This window comes from Carcharhinus amblyrhynchos, chromosome 11 (assembly GCF_965287045.1).
Source record: "Carcharhinus amblyrhynchos chromosome 11, sCarAmb.v2.hapA, whole genome shotgun sequence".
NCBI lineage: Eukaryota > Metazoa > Chordata > Chondrichthyes > Carcharhiniformes > Carcharhinidae > Carcharhinus > Carcharhinus amblyrhynchos.
Window position 1 is genome coordinate 53951712 of NC_137334.1, and position 22058 is coordinate 53973769.

The 22058-nt window shown below is 43.0% G+C and overlaps 1 protein-coding gene across 3 annotated transcripts in view; it reads left to right on the forward strand.

Moving 5' to 3' along the window:
• galnt5 (polypeptide N-acetylgalactosaminyltransferase 5) overlaps nucleotides 1–22058 on the forward strand; it is a 66831-nt gene that overhangs the window by 36031 nt on the left and 8742 nt on the right. For all 3 annotated transcript variants that reach the window (XM_080199099.1, XM_080199101.1, XM_080199102.1), the window contains 5 exons: nucleotides 397–532; nucleotides 14040–14159; nucleotides 14909–15026; nucleotides 19081–19416; nucleotides 20583–20663. In XM_080199099.1, coding sequence (XP_080055225.1) covers nucleotides 397–532; nucleotides 14040–14159; nucleotides 14909–15026; nucleotides 19081–19416; nucleotides 20583–20663 — 791 coding nt within the window. The remainder of the gene's footprint in view (nucleotides 1–396; nucleotides 533–14039; nucleotides 14160–14908; nucleotides 15027–19080; nucleotides 19417–20582; nucleotides 20664–22058) is intronic.

Below are 22058 nucleotides of genomic sequence, written 5' to 3' on the forward strand. Positions count from 1 at the left end.
CATTATAATATAACTTTATTGTAGAAACAGAAACTGCTTGAAACACAGCATGCCAGGCAGTTTGTGTAAAATCAACAGCTGTATTAAAATTGTGGATAAGCTTTTCGAATATTACAGTACAATTATTTTTTGAGCTGTTGATGGATCCTTTTTGTATTTTCAGCAGACTGAGGAAAATTCTGAAAAATTCTCAGCCATTGTCTGTTTGAAGGTTGATGTTTTTACAGCTCCAACTTCTCTCATGTTCATTGACTGATGTGCTGAGCAATGCGTGAAAAAAATGTTTTTGAGTTGATTTTTCCAGAATCATTTATCCATTAGCAAGACTTGAAAATATTGTGAGTGCTGTAGTAATTTAACCAAGGATGGAGTTAATACATTCCTTTTCATTTCTAGGAGATGTGCTGACATTTTTGGATTCCCATGTTGAATGCAATGTTGGCTGGCTAGAGCCACTCTTGGAAACGATCCATTTAAAACGAACAAAAGTAGCTTGCCCTGTGATTGAAGTTATTAGTGATGAGGATATGAGGTACAATTATTTAATTCTGTTTGGCACAAATCCGGGTCATTACGCTGTTACTTTAGCTTGGTTCAGATATCTAACTTTTATTACTTATTCCACTGTATTCCACTGGGAATTTCCACAGATGGTCTCACATTGACCACTGTAGCTTTGACAGAATATCAGCTGAGACCCTGGATAAATGCATAAATGGGGCTACTGAAGTTACATCTGCTGACCAGGAATGTTCAAAATAAATTTTCTATGTTCAGTTTGCACAACAAAGTATTTGTATGACTGAACCTCATTCCTAACTTTTATTCAACCTTGATTTGATCAAAGTGGGCATGGTTTAATCATAGCTTGATGCCAGATGGGATGGTAGAAATGGGCATATATTTATATTTCCGATGATGCTCATCATTTTGTAAGAGTTCTTTTTGTTTCAACTAAGGTCTATATACTTCTTACCAGTACTTTATTCCAAAACTGGAAAATACAGATGTACATTATTACATAAGAAACAATATTTTTAGCAACAACTTGCCATTTTAATTGCCTTTAATCTTGTAAAACATTCCAAGGCTCTTGACAAAATTTAACACAAGTCAGAGAAGGTGATAAGCCAGTGAAAGAGGTTGGTTTTTTGGAGGTCTTGAAAGAGGAGAGCGAGATGTGCTAGGCAAGGAAGGGAATTTCTGAGTTTAGGATCCAGGCAACTGAAAGCATTACTACTAATAATGGAGAGATTAAAATTAGGGATGCACAAGTGGCCAGAATTAGATGAGTGCAGATACTGGTTTCAGTAGTTATGACATTTTAGAATTCCCTAGATCCTAGAATAGCCCCAGTGAATTGGAAGGTAACAATCAAAATGCCATTGTGCAAAAGGGAGGGAGAGAAAAAAGCAAGGAACTATAGACCAGTTAGCCCAATTTCAACAGTAGGCAAAATGATAAAATTTATTAGGGGTATGGTAACAAAGTGCTTAGAGAAGGTAGCAGGGTAGCATAATGGGAACCAGTAAATGTAGTGTGTTTCAATTTTCAAACATTATTTGACGAAATGCCACACGTGGTTATTACAAAAAAATAGGGTTTATGGAATTGAAGATTGGTTAATTGACAGTAAACAGAAGGTGGAATTTTACTGCTGCTTTACACCTGTTTTGTGGTGGGAAAATGCTGTAAAATTGGATATAAAGCGGCTAGCACAAATGGTTTTTGCAACCGGTGCAATTTTACAACATCCGGATTTCCAGCACGTTCAGCCTCTCGCCGGAAATGGGCGCAAGGCTGGTTAATTTATTGAAATTTATGTAAATGTTAATTTCAATGTGTTTAGCAAGCCCGGCGCTCAATAGTCCAAACTTGCTTGCCTTTATGGCCTCGTCGGGAAAGTTCTCCCCATCGAGGATAACACCTTCCCATGAACAGGGAACAGTCATGTTGGCCTTGCCGGTGGAACTGGAAGCCATTGAGTTCCCCTGGGGTGGCAGGGGTGCCACTAGGGTAATGCCAGATTGGCAGTGCCAGGCTGGCACCTTGGCAATGTCAGCCTGGCACCTTAGCAATGCCCACCAGGGACGGGGCCAATGGAGGCAGGGCCTATGGGAGGAAGTATCAGGATGGGAGGGCTGTGTGTGTGGTTGGGGCCAATAGGACTGAGCCTGTGGAGGAAGGGCCTGCTGCCACTCTGCATGTGATCAGTGGGGGAGGGTGGCGGGACCAAGATCGATAGGGGAGGGAAGGGATCCATGATTGGTGGAGAAAGGAGGGGGACCGTGATTGGTGGGGGACGGAGGTGGTCTGTGATCAGTTTGGGCGATGGGGGGGATCGACAGGGGCTGCATCTCGGGTCATGGGCCCCTGCAATTGTGTGGGGTGGGAAATGATACTTGAGGTTGCCTGTAGTTGCGGGTGCCTGACAGCACTCTCTTTAGTAGGTTCCTGCCACTGTTAATGCACATGTGCAGCATCAGAGGCCTGCACATGCGCAATACCTCCCTCTACAGGCTGTCTGGCATGTTGAGCCTGACCCACAGCCTCTCTGGCCAGAAACTGACTAGTCCAAAATTTCAGAGACAAGAGTGCATAAGATTGGGCCTGAAAACTCGCCCAAAAAACAGATCTAGAACTGTTCCATTTTCAGACCAGCTGGACACTTGGAAAAAATCTTGTAAAATTCTGCCCAGAGAGAACATAAGAACATAAGAACATAAGAAATAGGAGCAGGAGTAGGCCATCTAGCCCTTCGAGCCTGCCCCGCCATTCAATAAGATCATGGCTGATCTGTTGTGGCTCAGTTCCACTTTCCCGCCCTCTCCCCATAACCCTTAATCCCCTCTCTTATCAAGAACCCATCAACCCGCTTCTTAAAAATATTTAGCGAGGCAGCCTCCACCACTTCAACGGGCAGAGAATTCCAGAGATTCACCACCCTTTGAGTGAAGAAGTTCCTCCTCAACTCCGTTCTAAACCGCCTCCCCTTTATCTTGAGGCTGTGCCCCCTAGTCCTACTGTCTTTTTTGAGCGGGAAGAGTCTCTCCACCTCTATCCTATCCATCCCATTCATCATCTTATACGTCTCAATGAGATCTCCCCTCATTCTTCTAAACTCTAACGAGTACAAGCCTAGTTTATTCAGCCTCTCCTCATAGCTCAATCCCCTCAACTCCGGTATCAGCCTAGTAAACCTCCTCTGCACTCCCTCCAGGGCCAAAATATCCTTGCGCAGGTGCGGCGCCCAAAACTGCACACAGTACTCCAGCTGCGGCCTCACCAATGCCCTATACAGCTGCAGCAAGACCTCCCTACTTTTATATTCAATCCCCCTCGCTATGAAGGCCAGCATCCCATTTGCCTTCCTGACCACCTGCTGCACCTGCAAGCTGGGTTTTTGCGACTCATGCACAAGGACCCCGAGGTCCCTCTGCACCGTCGCCTGCTGCAGTTTTTCGCCACGTAAGTAATAGTCCTTCCTACCATTCTTCCTACCAAAGTGGACCACCTCACACTTGCCAACATTAAATTCCATTTGCCATTTCCTGGCCCATTCGCCCAGCCTATCTAGATCCTTCTGCAGACTCTCCACACCCTCCGCACAATTTGCCTTTCCCCCAATCTTGGTGTCATCAGCAAATTTCGACACCCTGCACTCGGTTCCCTCCTCCAGATCATCTATATAAATGGTAAATAGCTGAGGCCCCAGCACCGACCCCTGGGGCACCCCACTAGTCACCAACCGCCAATCCGAATAGCACCCATTGACCCCCACTCTCTGCCTCCTATTTGACAACCAATCCTCTATCCACGCTAACGCCCTACCCCCAACTCCATGTCCCCTGACCTTCTGCAATAACCTCTTGTGAGGTACCTCTTGTGAGAGAGACAGGATAAATGGGTCATTTTTCAGCTTGGCAGGTTTAACTAGCGGGGTACTACAGGAATCAGTGCATGGGGCTCAGTCATCTATGATCTGTATTAACGACCTAGGTGAGGGAAGAGAGTGTAATGTATCCAGGCCTGGTAACTATACAAAGTTCAGTGGGAAAGTAAGCTGTGAGGAGAATGTAGAGAGGTTGCAAAAGGATATAGACAAATTAAGTGAGTGGGCAAAAATGTGCCTAAGAGAATATAATGTGGGGAAGAGTGACACCAATGGGGAAGACTAGGCCAATTTATAGAGCACATGTGTTATTTCGTCCATGCTAACAATATTCAGGAGAGAAAAACAAGAGGTGATGTTATTAATAGCATGCAGGATCCCAACTTTAAGTGTGATAAAATGTCTGACCTATCCAGATGTCCCTGACTTTAAAACTTTTAATGAGCTACTAGACCTGGTGAAAAACCACTATGTCCTAAAGCCCTCTGCAGTCCTCCAGAGATATTGCTTTAACATTGCTGGGAAAAATTCTGAGGAACGCTGAGTTCTTGGTTAAGCTGTGGAAATTAGCCAGATATTTCAAGTTTGCACATTTGGACCATCTTGTAATGAAATGTTGCTAGTCAGATTGGTATGCAACATCAATAACCTAACCACCCAAAAAAGCTGTTGGCAGAATCCAGTTTAGATTTAAAAATGTAATTGAAATAGCCTTATCACTTGAGAATGCAGAAAAAGGGACTCAGGAACTACAGGGAGCATCAGATAGCAATACCCTCCTACTACAGGGAGGGAACTCATGTAATCAGTCCTCCATGGAGAAGGCTCATGTAAATTAGATATTAAAGAGCTCCCCTCCATATACAAATCCTAACAACACTACCAGACAGTCAGGAAAAGGACAGTCAGTGACAACCCTAAGAGTTTTAGAGAGCATACTCCAGAAAGGTGCACTTGCTAGATGATTTTTTATATTCATTCATGGGATACGGGCATCACTGGCTGGCCAGCATTTATTGCCCATCCCTAGTTGCTCTTGAGAAGGTGGTGGTGAATTGCCTTCTTGAATCGCTGCAGTCCATGTTCTGTGGATTGACCCACAATGCCGTTAAGGAAGGAATTCCAGGATTTTGACCCAACGACTGCAAAGGAATGGCGATATATTTCCAAGTCAGGATGGTGGGTAGCTTGGAGGGAAACTTGCAGGTGGTGGTTTCCCATTTATCTGCTGCCCTTGTCCTTCTAGATGGAAGTGGTTGTGGGTTTGAAAGGTGTTGTCTAAAGATCTTTGGTGTATTGCTGCAGTGCTGCTACTGAGGTCAGTGGTGGAGGGTTTGCATGTTTGTAGATGTGATGCCAATTAAGTGGATTGCTTTGTCCTTGATGGTGTCACGCTTCTTGAATGTTGTTGGAGCTGCACCCATCCAGGCAAGAGGGGAATATTCCATCACACTCTTGACTTGTGCATTGTAGATGGTGGATAGGCTTTGGGGTGTCAGGAAGTAAGTTACCTGCCACTGCATTCCTAGCCTCTGACCTGCTCTTATAGCCACTGTATTTATATGGTGAGTCCAGTTGAGTTTCTGGTGAATGGTAATCCCAAGGATGTTGACGGTGGGGATTCAATGATGGTTACACCATTGAATGTTAAGGGATGGCGGTTAGAGTGTCTCATATTGGTGATGGTCATTGCCTGGCATTTGTGGGGTGCAAATGTTACTTGCCACCTGTCAGCCCAAGCCTGGATATTGTCCAGATTTTGTTACATTTGAACCTGGACTGCTTTAGTGAGGGGTCGCGAATGGTGCTGAACATTGTTCAATCATCGGTGAACATCCCCACTTCTGACCACATTGCAGTGTCAAAGGACACAGCCATGGCAACATTTCAGAATCAAGCAAAACGCATGTTGCCTAGTGAAAAAGCCCAGTCCAGTATTTGAGCCTACCATGCAGGTATCCTTCTTCCAGAGTCGGGGACATTACAACAGAATTGTACTGTAACAATGAAGGTTGCCCCAATAATAGTGTAATTATTAGTAAATAGCCATCCATTGAAGATGGAGGTGGACACGGGAACTGCAGTTTCCATTATCAAAGAACAAACCTATAAGCACCTCCAATTGGGCATCCAGCTCCTGAGTTTGGAAGATATGAAGGCCAGACTAGCCATCCATATGCGAGGACTTTACGAATGAAAGGCACCACAATGGCCCCAATAACCTTTAGGCAGCAATCAGCTCACCTCCCACTCATTGTATGGGGGCATAGACCAATCTTGATGGGGAGAGATTGACTCCAGCAGATTTGGCTGAACTGGTTGGTGATCTTCACGCTGTGTTGGGGGGGAACTGTACAAAGTTATTATTGGGTACCCTGGAATTTTTCAGGGGGGCTTGGGAAAATGAAAGGAGCCAAGGCTAAGATCTGAATTGGCCCCAACACAACATGTAGGTATTTCAGAGCCAGACCAGACTCTTTACTCCATGCTGGTGAAGGTACAAACTGAACTAAGACACCTTGAAAGCTTGGATATAATGAGGTCCTTGCAATTTGCAGAATGGGCCAGAGCTCCACTCCCTATTCTCAAGCCCAACAAACCAGTTCGTCTTTGTGGGGACTATAAACTAACACTGAGTCAGGTTTCCAAATTCAATAGGTATCCCATGCCCCAAATCAAAGATTTGAATCCTAAATTAATAGACGGCAAGACATTCTCCAAGTTGGACATGAGCCATGCCTAAACTGAAGGAGTCATCCCGGAAATACGTGACAATCAACACACATAAGGGACACTATAAGTATACTCGCTTGCCCAGGGGCCTCATCAGTGTGTCCCATTTTCCAAAGAATTATGGAGAACATCCTTCATGGGCTAAACAACATAATATATTTAGATTACATCTCAGCCATCGGGGCTTTGGAGAAAGAACACCTGGTCAACTTAGAAGAAATCTTGCAGAGATTTTCCAGAGCAGAATTTTGCTGGAAGAGAGAGAAATACGATTTCCAAGCAGCTGAAGTAACCTATTTAGACTACCAAGTAGATGGCATGAGGTAGGTCCAGTAGAGGATAAGGTAAAGGCCATCAAGGAAGCACCAACCCCAAGGAACACCTGGAATTGAAATCTTTCCTGGGATTAGTAAATGTCTATGGAAAATTTAGCCCAATCTTGGCTTCCATGCTGGCCCCCCTCCCCCTTGCAAGCCCTGCTGTAAAAATATTAGAGAGGGTCCTGGGAAGCACTGCAGGCAGAGGCTTTTTGTAAAGCTAAATGTCAGCTGCTGTCATCTAATCTACTGGCCTATTTTGACACGAAAAAAATAACTTCTATTGACTTGTGACAGTTCCCCATATAGGATTTGGGCAGTGTTTTCACATTGTGGAAAGACAGAAGAACCCATCGTCTATATCCCTAAAACCATGTTGGGCAGGGAGGAAAGGTTTTCTCAGATTGAGAATGAAGGGCTGGCAGTTAGATTTGATGCAAAAAGATTCCATCAGTACTATGATACACGTTACTTTCTAGTTACCCACCATAAAGCCTTTTTGGCTTTTGAAAGAGGATAAAGTAATCTCCCCTATCATCTCCGCTTAGGCCTTGTTATTGGCAACCTATGAATACTTTGGAGAGCACCAACCTGTAAACCAGATATCCAGTGCTGATGCACCTCCCGTTGCCCACAGACCTGACTCCTTTACCAGCATTGGAAGAGGTTGTGATTATTCTGACCTTTTTGGAGACTTTGCCAGTGTCAGCAAGGCAGATTAAAGCCCGGAACCAAAAAGAACCAACTTTATCTGAAATAAGGTACATGATCCTACATGGTGGATTCCAAAGATGGCCCTCTGAAGAAATGAAACCCTACCCTATTAAGAATAATGAACTTCATGTTGAGGTCAGGATCATTCCTTGGGGATCCCAAGAGTAATTGTTCCACCTCCAGGATGATGCCCAATATTAATGGAACTACATATTGGCTATCGAGGCATATGAAAAGTGAAAATGCTGGCTGGGAGTTAAGTCTGATGGCTCAATCTTGACTCTGACATAGATTAGGTGAAGCGATGTGACCTGTGCCAGGAAAATCAAAACTTCCCTCCTTCAGCCTCCCTGTACCTATGTGGGTGATCTGACAGACCGTGGGCGCATGTACATGTGAAACTTACAGGATCCTTTATGGGTTCCATGTGCTGCGAAGTTGGGTAGAATAATTGTAGATTGGGAGATAGGAAGCTAGAATTTGGTGTTGGTAAAATTGTAAAATGCTAGGGGGGAAAAGCATCGCACAGATGTGTTAAAAGGTGGGATCATTATGGAGAAAACTGGATCAGTATCTTACAAAGTTAAAGTCCAAGATAAAGAAGCACTAGGACAATCTCAGAATCAGGGAGTTCTTGCCTGAGTAGGTGTCACTGCCAGTCATGAAGATGGTCGCTACCAGTGTTAGCCCTCAGCTCGAAGCCTGTCCAGGTAGTGTAAGTATGGACTCGGAGATGGAGGCTGAACAAGTGGGCCTCTGGGCTGAAACAGAAACCTGAAGAAGAACCCGCATTGGTAACCCTGTAATGCTCCTTCTGCAAATGAAGGTCCCCTGTTCAGTTTAAAACTCCTAACCCAGTCCCGCCTTTGATAGACGTCAGACTGACTGCTAAGCAACAGAAAGACCTTCTTACAAGGGGGCGCTGAGAGAGATATGAATCTAAGGGGAGAGGGATGTTATGATGGCCACAAAGACCACGGGGGATTGTCATTCGATCTCTCCATTGGCTTCGTGGAGTATGAGGTTCCTTATTAAATGAGCAGAGGCTCGCTCTCAGTGAAGACTTTTAAACCTGCTTCTCAACCTGGACCGGCATTGTAAGCCTTGAGGTGTAGACTGTCTAGCTGTGAGCTGCAGGCATAGCTCTTCTCTTTGGTGCACAGTAAAGGGTGATGGTGAAGGGAAACTGGCATTTGGATGAATTACTACAGTTTTAAAGGAGGAAAGTGAAATGGGGAGGTATGCAGAGGGAATTCCATAACTTCAAACCCTAAGCAGCCAAAGACACATCTACCAATGCCAGAGCAATTAAAATTGGGACTACACAAGAGGCCACTGTTAAATGTTTGCAGATATCTCATAGGGTTGTGAGAGGAGATTCCATAGATGGAGGCAAGGCCAAGAAGGAATTTGAAAACAAGGATGAGAATTTTAAATGACCTGGAGCCAATATAGGTCAGTGATCAGGGATCTAGACTTAGTGCTATTTAAGATGTGGGCAGCAGAGTTTAAGATGACTTCTAGTTTATGGAGGGTAGAATGTGGGAGAGCAGCTACGAGTGCATTTAAATAGTCAGATCCAGAGGTTAATAAGTCATGAATAAGAATTTCAGTAGCACATGAGCTGAGACAAGGATATAGTTGGGTAATGTATGTAGGTGTAGAAATAAGCAGTCTTCGCGATGGCAGGAATATGAAGAAAGAAGTTTATCTTCAGATCAAGTGTAACACCAAGGTTGCAAACAAACTGGCCTAATTCAGACCATTGCCAGGGAGAGGCATGGAGTCATTAGCTAGGAAAGGGAGTTTGATAGAGGGACCAAAAACAATGGCGTCAGTGTCCCCAATATTTAATTGGATGGAATTCCTGCTCCTCCAGTACTACATGCTGGATAAACAGTGTGATATTTAGCTAATGTAGTGGAGTCAAGAGAGATGGTAGTGAGGTAAAGCTGATCAACAGTGCCATTGGATGCTGTCACCGAGGGGCAGCATGTAGATGAGAAATAGAAAGGGGCCAAGTAAGGATCCCTGTGGACACAAGGGATAATTTGCGGAAGCAGAAAGAGAAGTTATTGCAAGTGACTCTCTGGTTCATATTAACAAGAAAAAAATGGAACCAAGTGAGAGCAGTCCTACCCAACTAAACAATAATATACAGGTATTGAAGGAGGTTGATGTGGATAACTGTGTCAAAGACTGGAGACTGATCAAATGATGGCGAGGGAAAGTTTACCTTTCTGAGCTATCTGACAGGTAGAATGTCAATTATGAATTTAGTAAGTCACACTACCCAATCAGTACCTTTGGAGATGGCTCATCCTGTATTGAAACCAGGTTGCCTCTACATTATTCACAATGAAATTTAACTAACAGGTCCATGACTGGTCCAAATTGATTCATCTGGACTCCCTTAACAAGCAGAGCTGTATATAAGCTACAATGATGGACACAAAGGCAGGCACGCCAGGAAAATGGCTCCAAAGAAAAATGCTCCAAGAGTTTTGGAGATTGGGTAGTCCCACCTGCTGGATGCAGCAGAGAAGAGGTAACATCTGTTGTATCCCACTCAGGGCCACCGCCCAAGGGGTCGTGCAGCAAGCTCCATATGGGAGGCAGTGGCACCTGCAGTGAATGCCAGGACACTGACCTTCGGTCGGAGAGCAGTACCATAAGAAGATGAACAAACTTCTTTGGGCTGCAAGGGTGAGTGTACATCCCATTCTGAAACCTGTATATGTGCCATCCGCAGACACCCCAAGGGGGTTAGCCTAGTCTCAGAGGGCTAACACTGAGGGGGCTCCAGAGCCTGGCTTTCTCACAGAATGCTGAAGCAGAGGGGTCCAAAATTTGGCCCAGTCTCAGAGGCTGAGGGATAGACCACAGGCCAGATGCTTCAGGGCCTCCAGGTGAGCAGAGCCAGGTGACACTGGAGCTTCTGGAGCTCGGTCCTACTACCCTGGTGTCCCATGGAGTGTCCCTGGGTCCTATAGGGCACCCCAAGGGAGGAGAAAGGGTTAGAGCCCATGCCAGGGTCTTCTACCCAGGAGACTCCAGATGCCCCGAGACCTTCCAATTCTCCCCTTCCTCACACTGAAGCATCTCAGGGCCAGCTAGATGAACAAGTTGGCAAAGAAATATCAGTGTCATCTGTAAGTCAGCCAGGTGTCAGGCCCTGCAGGACAGGGAGCCACCAAGGGCATGACAGGCAACGAGACATGGATCACAGCTGGACCCCTCTATCTCCGATGTGCATCTTGGGGAGCACCTAGACGAAGTAGTAGGCCGCACAGATTAGAAAGTTGTGGGGCCATCAAAAGGGCATAGTTGAAGGTCACCAGTAGTCAGGGTTAAGTTCTGGTCAATGTTAAGAGCACAATAACGTTTTTTGTACCTCACAGCTATGACTCATCTGTCTTTGATTCTCCCCCTGCAGTACAGTCTCATGCATCGAGGCGCAGACTGCTGTGCTATGCAAAAACAGCCCCTCGGCCAAAGATTATAGACTGCCCACACTACTGCCCCAGACCCTCGCTCAAACAACAACACTTTCCCCCATTGAAGCCCCCCGACCCATTGCCCCACATGATTGCATTCCTAACCCTTACTGCTACCTGGGCCCAGTGGCAGAGTGCATTTGGAGATAAGATAGGATTCAGACTTGAGTGGCACCAGGACAGGATCCCAGCGTGCCTTACAGTGAGTCATCATCATCCCCCAGTCTTCACCAAAGGCTCATTAACAATGCCAGCCCAGGCCCATTAACCTGTTGTGATGTTTCTTGATGTAGGGGGGAGGGAAGAAGAGGGAGGGTTATGTGGGTTGAGTGGCCAGCTTTGCATTGTGGAGGTTGGCTGCAGTGGCTCCTGAGATGTGGTGGAAGAGTGTTGGGAGCAACCTCCATACTGGACATCACCAGTTAAGTGAAGTGAGCTGCTTTCAGGGCCTCCCTTGTTGTCCTGCCCTGTCCTGTCATTGCCACCTGCTGTTGCCACCTGCCATCCATCTCCAGCTCTACATATGGCAAGTTGTCCACTTCTGCCTGGTGCCGATCCTTCCTCCTCCAGCTGGTCTCTCTGCTGTTGCACTATATCATGCAGGGTGCAGCAGATGATTATAATGTGTGAGACCCGCACAGAGTCATACTGGAGAGTACCTCCAGAACAGTCAAGCAATGGAATCATATTTTCAGCAGGCTTGTGCAATGGTCTACTACGGACTCATCACAACAGTTGGTCTTGGGCCTCTGCCCTGGCATCATCAGCAATGACCTCACCGGTAGCCCTTGTCCCCCACAAGCTATCCTGGCACCCTGGGCTCATCATCAAAGAGCCCAGAGATGTCCGACCACCTCAGCACATAGCTGTCATGGACACTCACTGAGTGATGGGCACAGACCTGCATGATGTTCATCTGATGGTCACATACAATTTGTATAGTGAGGGAGCAGAACCCCTTTTCTGTTGATAAATGGTTGCCCCTCACCTCGCTGGGACTGCAGGGCGATGTGTGTCCCATCCACTGCTGCTCATGGGGCGGCAAAGCCTGCAACCCGGGCCCCTGCTGATCCTGTCCAACATCAAAATGGACGTATTTTGGGGGAACAAGGCATCTGTCACGTGGCGAACACATCCATGGACTGAGGCCTGAGAGATTCCACTGGGTGGCTGAAATGATCCTATTGCATCACTTTAACTTCTACTGGCAGCAGGTGGCTGCCCCTTCCCTGAGGTGCCAGATATATGAGCACTTTACACAGATGCAGACTGTGTCCTCAGATAGGTGGAGCTGGCAATGGCGCATAACCTCCAACAGCCCCTTGAATGATGTCCTGGTCTAGAACTGCCTAAGCTTCCACATCCTTCTCCTGGCCACCTTTTCGGGAGGCTGCTGTCCCACCTCATGGGCATCACTGGCAGCCCCCCTGCCCTACTTACTGAGGGACTGTCACTGGCTGCTCCTGGAGTGGCCTCCCCATGCCCTCCACCTCCTGAGCCACCTCCTCCTTCTCAGCCACCACCATAATGGCCTGTTCTAAATCAATGAGACCAAGATCCATTTTGCACGGTGGGGGTTAGAGAGTAAGAGATTGATAGATACATGTCATTGCTTGCAACAACCTCAGCACAACTCCCCTCTCCCCCATCCCCGCCCCTCACTAGGACCAGTACCCCCCCACTTGTGGATGCTGTGGTGCCATATGTCACTTGATTAAATTGTTTGCCATTGGCATCGTTAACACGGTAGGCAGGGAGATAGCAGCCTGACCAACAGTCAGGAAAGGACCCTACCCCACAGAGACTGCATGGAACATCCCTGGGCATGGGGACAGCACTTCCAGCTTTCCAGGGATCTCCTCACAACAAGCAAAAATTTTCCAAGCCCTGCCTCCAATCTCCACTGCACCCCAGGGGCTGCAGCTCCATAAAATGTCTCTCTTTACTCCTGTTCAACAGTCCCGATTTTTATACAACAGTTGTAATCCCCGCCAGCGTGACGTCACACCAGAGGCAGGGGAGACGCCAGTGGGGCAAAGATTATAGTCGCTAATTAAATGTTAAGGTTTGCAAACACATGCTAATGTCCGTTATGCTGATTTTCAGTGTGGATCTGTTGGCACCACAAAACTTTGGCTGGGACACGCAGAGGCCCAGACACCAGCGCAAATCAGGCAAATTGGCCGCTGCTCGAGTCTCTCGGCTCGTTGCGCTAAAGGAGTCAGCATAGCAGGATGGGAAAATTCCACCCTTCTTCAAAACAAATATTTCTGTTGTTTGGATAGAGCTTTCCAGGAGAATGAAAGGAACCTGTTAGGTTTGAAGAAACAAATGAAAAAATTTTCTGGTACAGAGGAGAGTATAAAATGTAGGATGTGATCTGAACCAGCACTGCCACCAGATATCGAATGCATGGAATGCACTCCATTAGGAGGGATCTGAATTGGCCTCAAAATCAGCAACTATAGATGCACTGGCACAAATCCAGTACAACTGATTGTGTGCAACTTTAGGGTGACTAAGATCAGCTGTTAGTTAAGAAATTTGATTCTTGCACATGGACTGTGCTTCCACATACCACATCATTATAAAAGTGCTGCCCTTTTCAGTAGAATAGAATGATATAAAGCATCTTTTGTAAGCATGTAAGACAAAAGTCCTTGCTAGAAGCCACACATATTTATTCTGCTCTTGCTTTTGTGTTCTGCTAGAATCATTGATTGTCTCACAATGTTTCTGAAAGTCTGATTTGTATTTCTAAAATAGATTTTCTGCATTTATGATAGTTTGTTATTTCACACTTAAGATCTTTTGATTTCTAGGAATTTCTTCATTCAACAGTGTTTGCTTGTTAATGATTGTTTTAAATTTTTATGTCTAACTTAGCTATGTAGGAGTGACTGGTTTTCTCCGAGGAGTATTTACCTGGCCCATGAATTTTGAATGGAAGGCAATACCTGACGAAATGATTAAAAAATATAATCTAAAAGAAATGGACCCAATAAGGTAACTCAACTTATTAAAGATAATAATGTTAATAAATCTGTCCTTGCAATTCGCCATAAAGCATTTCTGAAATTGCCCCTTCAAAGTTCCATATTTGAGCTAATTGATAAAGCTAGAGTGAAAAAAATGAAGATCTACTTTATGATTATGGTGCATAATAATTTGATGAATTGTGTAAACCCTATTTGCTAGCCATCTAACATGAGTTGTTGTCTAGCTTTGCTGAGCTAGGATATAGGTTGCAGCTTGACACTTTGTGATTATTCTTTCTTTGCCAGCCTCCCATTGTTCCCTGCTCTGTTCTTTTGCCAGATGCTTGTTTCTGTTCCCTACTCCAGCAATATGTTTCTTATCAAACTCATGGTTTTCCTGGTTCCAAAAAAAGAGTCATATTTGAGTCAAAACACTATCTCTGCTTTGTTTCTCTCTTCACCAATACTGCCATGCCTGCTGAATTTTTTCCAGCACTTTCTGTTTTTATTTCACATCTCCAGCATCTGCAGCGTTTTATTCTTATTTTATGGCTTTTCTGTGACAGATTAATTTATTCTAGTCAAATTTTGATCAAACGTTTTCCTAAAGAGCAAGTAATGTTGGAATCATTCACTCACACTAGTTTCATGTTGTTTGTATATTCTACAGGTGAAGCCATGGTTGCTTTGTCAATTCAGCATTCTATAAATTTTGTATTGTCCAAAAATAAGAAGTCAATAAAATATACTTCAACTCTATAACTGTTTTTCATTTAGGTGTCCAATAATGGCAGGAGGATTATTTTCAATTGACAAGAAATATTTTTATGAACTGGGTACTTATGATGCAGGCTTGGAAGTCTGGGGTGGAGAAAACATGGAGCTATCCTTTAAGGTACCATCAATGACCTTTCACCAGATGTCAGAAACATGCATGCATTATTGAACGTTAAATCATTTTATTTGGAGTTAAAAGTGCTTTATTAATATTTGAGGAGAACTGAGAATTCCACAGGAAATGCGTTGAACTAACCAACAATTTCCACATTTGAGAGTGCCATAATTTGAATACATTTAAATATTTAAATTTTGAGAACATTCAAGCATTTTGAGATTCAAAACATAATAAGTCATCCCCCATAGTTTTTTTTCTAACTACCTGCATTTTCTTTTAGACAGTTAGGTTCCAAAATATTATAATTGTCTGTCCACTAAAATGATCTCATTCTGGCCAAAAATAATCGATAAGTAATGATATCTTCATTAAATAAACACACTGGAAAGGCCCAAGTAGTTTAACCAATGAAGGAGCACCTGAAAAGCATGATTTGATAATAGAAGTGTGAATTCAGGATTATGCTTAAAGCAACTTAATACAGCTTTTCAAAAATGCTTCTGCCCTGGTAGATCATGAAAGTGCAGTGGCTGTTACTTAGTTACATTGCTAAAATTTCATTGTGAGGTTCCATTTTATGTATGTTGAGCATTTATAATATTAATTATTTAAAGTAGTCCTAAAAAACAGCTAGGGAAAAGATAAGTACTGTTATAATCCAGATCAGAAACTCCAAAGTGTTTTACGAAGTCTGCCTGGATCATATATTTTGCAATTTGAAGTTTGCTAGGATAAGCGTGAGATGATTCACTTCGGGTATGATTCAAATGGCCCACTAGGAAGCTTTTATCAAACAAAGTTTATTTAGGAATATAGTTAACATATAGCAATAACTTTTATCAATTACAAACAAAAAAAAAGAAACAGCCATTATAATGTATAAACCTTAACAACTATATGAAATGATCCAACCAAACCAACCACCTTATAAACATATCCCTGCCACAGGTTTAATACAGAAAATAATACTTCTCATGTGGTGCTGGAACTTAGTCCTTTGTTTGAAGAATTGAAATTCTGACTTCCCAGTCATGTAACTTGCAGCAGACCTTGAGGTAGAGATAATGCCACTGCTGGCCTCTAGCTTTTAGCCAGCGAACCCCTGAGAGACAGAATTCTCACTCCAGGAAGGTAATAAAATCTGCTTCCAGCTAACCAGCGGAAACTATAATACCAAGGAGTGAGAGAGACTGAACACTGCATCCAGCCTGAAGTAAAACACCTTTGAACTAAAAATGAAAATGAATGCTTGGATTCCTCTGTAGAGAAACCACCTGACTTTGACTTGTCACTCAATCTTCCCACAACATCTCAATAAACAAAACCCTATATAAACCATTCAAGCAGCAATAAAAGGACTTCTAAGCAGGCAGTTGATGCCATTATGAAAACAAAAGGCCTGCTTACAAACTGCAGAGAACGTGATTTGAAAAAATACATTTCTTAGAAGTACAGTAGCATCACAGTACAATAACCTATCCTGAATCATATTATAAATGTCCACTGAATCTTATAAGTGAAAATATACACTCTCAGTGTTGTTTGTTTTGATTCACTGGTTCAAATCTTCGAGTCAGAAGGCTGTGACTCCAGAGACTTGAGCATATAATTTAGACTACTTCTCCATTGTAACAGGGAGGGAATAGCGTGATCAGAAGCAGAGTTGATTTATATTATTACGTAGTGAAATAGCCAAATGTACAACAATTTGAGCAGCAGAGAAGCCAAATGGGTTGATCATCAACTTCTCCGTACTACAGTTTAAACAACAGGAAGCCACTAAACTAAATTGTTCTGATGGGATGATGCAGTTTCTATGTATTAGCTGTAAATAAGACTATGTAGAATTACAGGTAACATTGTGACATAGGTTGGTAATTGATTGGGAGAAAAGACACAAATAGGAATAATAAGATTCATGTTTTGATTGGCGTGCAATGCCAGGTAGTGTTCAGGAATCTGCATTGTTGTCCCAGTTTTTCACCATATGATAAGTTAGGTAAAGTAATAGAGAATTGGATATCAAAGAACAAAGAACAATACAGCACAGGAAACAGGCTCTTTGGCCCTCCAAGCCTGCGCTGCTCATTGGTCCAACTAGACCATTCGTTTGTATCTGTCCATTCCCAGTCTTTTCATGTGGCTATCCAGCTAAGTCTTAAACGATCCCAGCATATCTGCCTCCACCACCCTGCTTGGCAGTGCATTCCAGGTCCCCAACACCCTCTGTGTAAAATACGTCCCTCTGATATCTGAGTTAAACTTTGCCCCCCTCACCTTGAACCTGTGACCCCTCGTGTTCATCACCTCCGACCTGGGAAAAAGCTTCCCACTGTTCACCCTATCTATGCCCTTCATAATTTTATATTCCTTTATTAGGTCTCCCCTCATTCTCCGTCTTTCCAGAGAGAACAACCCCAGTTTACCCAATCTTTCCTCAGAGCTAAGATCCTCCATACCAGGCAACATCTTGGTAAACCTTCTCTGGACTCTCTCCAAAGCCTCCACGTCCTTCTGGTAGTGTGGCGACCAGAACTGGACGCAGTACTCCAAATATGGCCTAACCAACGTTCTATACAGCTGTAATATCAGACACCAATTTTTATACTCTATGCCCCATCCTATAAAGGCAAGCACGCTATATGCCTTCTTCACCACCTTCTCCACTTGTGATGCCACCTTCAAGGATTTGTGGACTTGCACACCCAGGTCCCTCTGTGTGTCTATACTCTTGATGGTTCTGCCATTTATCGTATAGCTCCCCCCTACATTAGTTCTACCAAAATGCATCACTTCGCATTTATCTGGATTAAATTCCATCTGCCATTTCTCCACCCAATTTTCCAGCCTATCTATACTCTGCTGTATTCTCTGACAATGTTCATCGCTATCCGTAAGTCCAGCCATCCGCAAACTTACTGATCACACCAGTTACACCTTCTTCCAAATCATTTATATATATCACAAATAGCAGAGGTCCCAGGACACAGCCCTGCGGAACACCACTAGCCACAGACCTCCAGCCAGAAAAAGACCCTTCCACTGCTTCACTTTTAACAAGAAATCCAGCATCCAGATTTGATGTCTTCCCCTTCAGGATTTCCTTGTCTCGACTGTTGCATAAAATCTTCACAGTTGCTTTAACTATCGGTTCCCAGGCTGTATTAAGGTGACACCAAACTTTTGATTTACCTCTGAAGTCTGCTTTCCCATTTTAAATCTGGCTCATAGAAAGAATCATAGAAACCCTACAATGCAGAAGAAGGCCATTCAGCCCCTTGAGCCCACCCAGGCCCTATCCCTGTCATTCCACATATTTATTCTGCTAATCCCTCTAGCCCATACATCCTGTGACACTAAGGGCAATTTAGCATGGCCAATCAACCTATCCCACACATCTTTGGACTGTAGGAGGAATCCGGAGCACCCAGAGGAAACCCACACAGACAGAGGAAGAATATGCAAACTCCGCACAGACAGACACCCAAGTAGGGAATTGAATCCAGGTCCCTTGAGCTGTGAGGCAGCAATGCTAACCACTGGGCTCCGTGTCACCCCGAAGCTTATTGCAGTTGACTCTTCAATTGAGAACAATTTATGGCGGAAAAAGGAGCCTGCCATTGGAGTCTGTATGACACCATTGCGAATTGGTTTTACATCATCATAAAACCAATTTTCCTGCTCATTATACTTTCGCTCTCGCCCACATAATGCCCTCTGTGGGGAGGTGCAGAAAATCCCACCTAGGGACTCATGTCAGGATGAGGGTTGGGGGCGCGATCAGTTAAGATTGAGATGAGGAAGAAATTCTCTGGAGAAAGTATTCTGACTCTTTGGATTTACCTCAGAGGATTATGGATGTTTCATCATTGGGTATATTTCAGTTATGTTTTGTGGCTTAGGAAATCAAAGAGCGGGCAAGCAAGTTACGTTGAAGCATAAGGTCAGCCATGATCCTATTGAATGACGAAGCATGCAGAAGAGGCTATATGGTCCATCCCTGCTGCTATTTCTTCACTAGTTCTCAAATATATTCATTATTTTCATGGAACAGGTTTGGATGTGCGGAGGAGAAATTGAGATTATCCCATGTTCAAGAGTGGGCCATATTTTTCGCGATGGCAATCCATACACATTTCCAAAGAACAGAATTAAGACTGTGGAACGGAATCTAGCCCGTGTGGCAGAAGTTTGGCTGGATGAATATGTTGATGTTTTCTACGGGCATGGTTACCACCACCTTCTTAACACAAATAACATTGAATTTAACATTGGGGACTTAAAAAAACAGAAGGAACTCCGGAAAAGGCTCCAATGTAAGAGCTTTAAGTGGTATTTAGAAAATGTCTACCCTGATTTACAGACATCTTTAGTGAGAACTGATGGCTTGGTAAGTTCTTTTGGAGAAACATTGTTTTTAAGGAAATGTTAGTGAGAGGAGCCTGGGCACTTAATGGTGGCTTTCATATGAATTTTAAAAAATAATCTTAGAAAATCTGGAAGTTATCAGTCATGTTAGTCAGAATCTGGAATGCACCTGAGCATGAGGTGGTGGCAGATTTATTTAATCCTGGCTTTCAAACGTGATTTGGATAATTATCTTTCTTTCCTCATTCTTTCATGGGATGTGGGCCTCGCTGGTCCAGAGTCACATGTAAGGATGGTGCATTTCCTTCCCTAAAAGACATTAGAGAACCAGATGACTTTTGCAACAATCGATGATAGTTGTTATGGTCACCATTATTGAGCTAGCTTTATATTTCAGATTTACGATTTTGAACTTATGCCATTTGGGGGGATTTGATCTCTCACCCCCAGAGTATTAGTCTAGATCTTTTGGTTATTAGTCCAGTGACATTACCTCTATGGTACAGTGTTCCCCTGAAAAGAACAAATTTGCAGAGTCACGGGCAAAAAACAGGGTAGTGGGACTAAGTGAGTTGCTCCTACAGATATGGGCTAAATGGTCTCCAGTTCAGTGACCATTCATGATTGCAAAGAAAATTTATTAATTCACATACACAGAGAACAATCTTTAAATTAATATACAGTTGCCTTCTAATACCACCAGAAAAAGCCTAACCAATTAAAAGAAAATAGTCTCAGATGTGTTTAGTTATGGCACACTGCCAATTAATATAAAGTGTGTTAAAACTTTACAGTATATTTGAAGTATATCTATTTGCTACATCATGGATTTCTACTCAGGAACTGCAGGAGCTGTTTTCATCTTTTTATTGTCAATCTTATTCTCTGCATCAGTTTCAATTATTTGAAACTTCATCCATGTGAAATCATATTATATAATAGTATTAAAAGATATTAAATATTTGTGTTAGGTTACACTGTCTGCTATTTAACGAAGGAATTTACATCATTTTCCTGTTACTATCACACTTTCAACTATTGTTGCAGGAGATTGACAATTCAATGTAGCTCTCAGTGCAATTAATATAGGTAGGTGGATATTAATTGTTTAATGTTTTACCCACAGGTAAACAGTATTTAATATGCAACCTTTTCTGCATTAAGTTAACGATTGTTATCAATTTCCAGCTTTTTAATGTTGGAACAAGAAAATGTCTTGCGGTTGAAAATGGCACATTTTCATTTGAAGTTTGTAATATTCATCAAAAGGTAAGACAGTAACTGTTACATTGGAGCCACTTTTGATCTCTGGTTTTCAGCAAGAGCAAAATTACATTGAAAAACTTTGTCATCTTCCTTTGTTTTTGCACCTGCTCTCATTTTAGTCCAAAAGCTGAAGTAAAGGATGGAGGCTTCCAGAGACAGACAAGAACATCATTACATTATGCACTTTGGGGGTCCTGTGATACACATAGAATCCCAATATAATTTTGATGATGAGTAAACCTTCAATGTCCAAGCTGTGCAAGTTCCATGCAAAAAGGTGGAATATAATCAATCCAACATCTTAAATAGATCGCTGGACGCTGGTAGTAATGTAAATACTGGATTTTTGGGGGTTAGGTGAACATAATGCTTCACTTTCCACTGTGCCCATTCCAATCAGCCTAGCACTTCAATGGTTTGGCTCCCTAAATGGATTGCCAATTTTCCTACTCTACTTATTGGCAAGTTGACCAATGCCAGAAAAACACTGACAGCTCACGCTGCTAAATGTAAATGATGCCTGACAAGCAAATTAATTTTAGTCTTTCACTGGTGACAACTGACGGGTGTCCTGATTGTTCTGCCCATGGCCTGCCCAATCTTCCCAGTACCTCAACATAATTCCAATTTCATCTATTGTATTATCCCCCTTCTGGTTGGTGAAAATGCAATTTTTAATAGTGATTTTCTATAAATTTTTAGTACTAAGAGTTGAAAAAACATTAGAGCCTATAGGCTTTTTTCATATAGCCAAGACTCTCTCAAGTTTAAATGAATATAATTTTAACTCCTATTTGATGTACAGCTAGATACCATATTACTATTTTAGATGCCTGTTTTAGACTTTGTTCTAAACCTGTTGAATTTATATAAAAATGCCTACAGTTGAACCAGGTTGAAGCTGAATTTCTAATCTAAGGATTTTATTTCAAAATTGAAAGAAAGGAAAATAAGTCATATTGCAAATGAAATGTTTCCTTGAACTCCATTATGCAATTTCAGTATAATCTGCTATATTCTGTTTTATTATTTTCCATGCTTATCACAGTTGTAAAAGGACTATTTTACCTCATGATAGAAAGCAATCATATACTTCATTTAACACAGTCAAGGCACAGATTTTCTTGTTCTTGGCCAACCAACATAGCTTATCAGTTCCATCATCATGTAACTAACTCCATTGTTCTGTGTTAGACCTTTAGAGAAATCAGTCTTTTATTTAGGCTCCTTTACTTTCATCCAAAAACAAACTACTGTGCAGAAAGAATGTCTGAAATAGAAACTGATACTGTTGGAAATACGTTATAGGTCTGACGGCATCTGTGGAGAAAGAAACAGTTAACTTTTCAGGTTGTGACCTTTCATCAGAATAGTTTTGACAAAAGATCACAGCTTGAA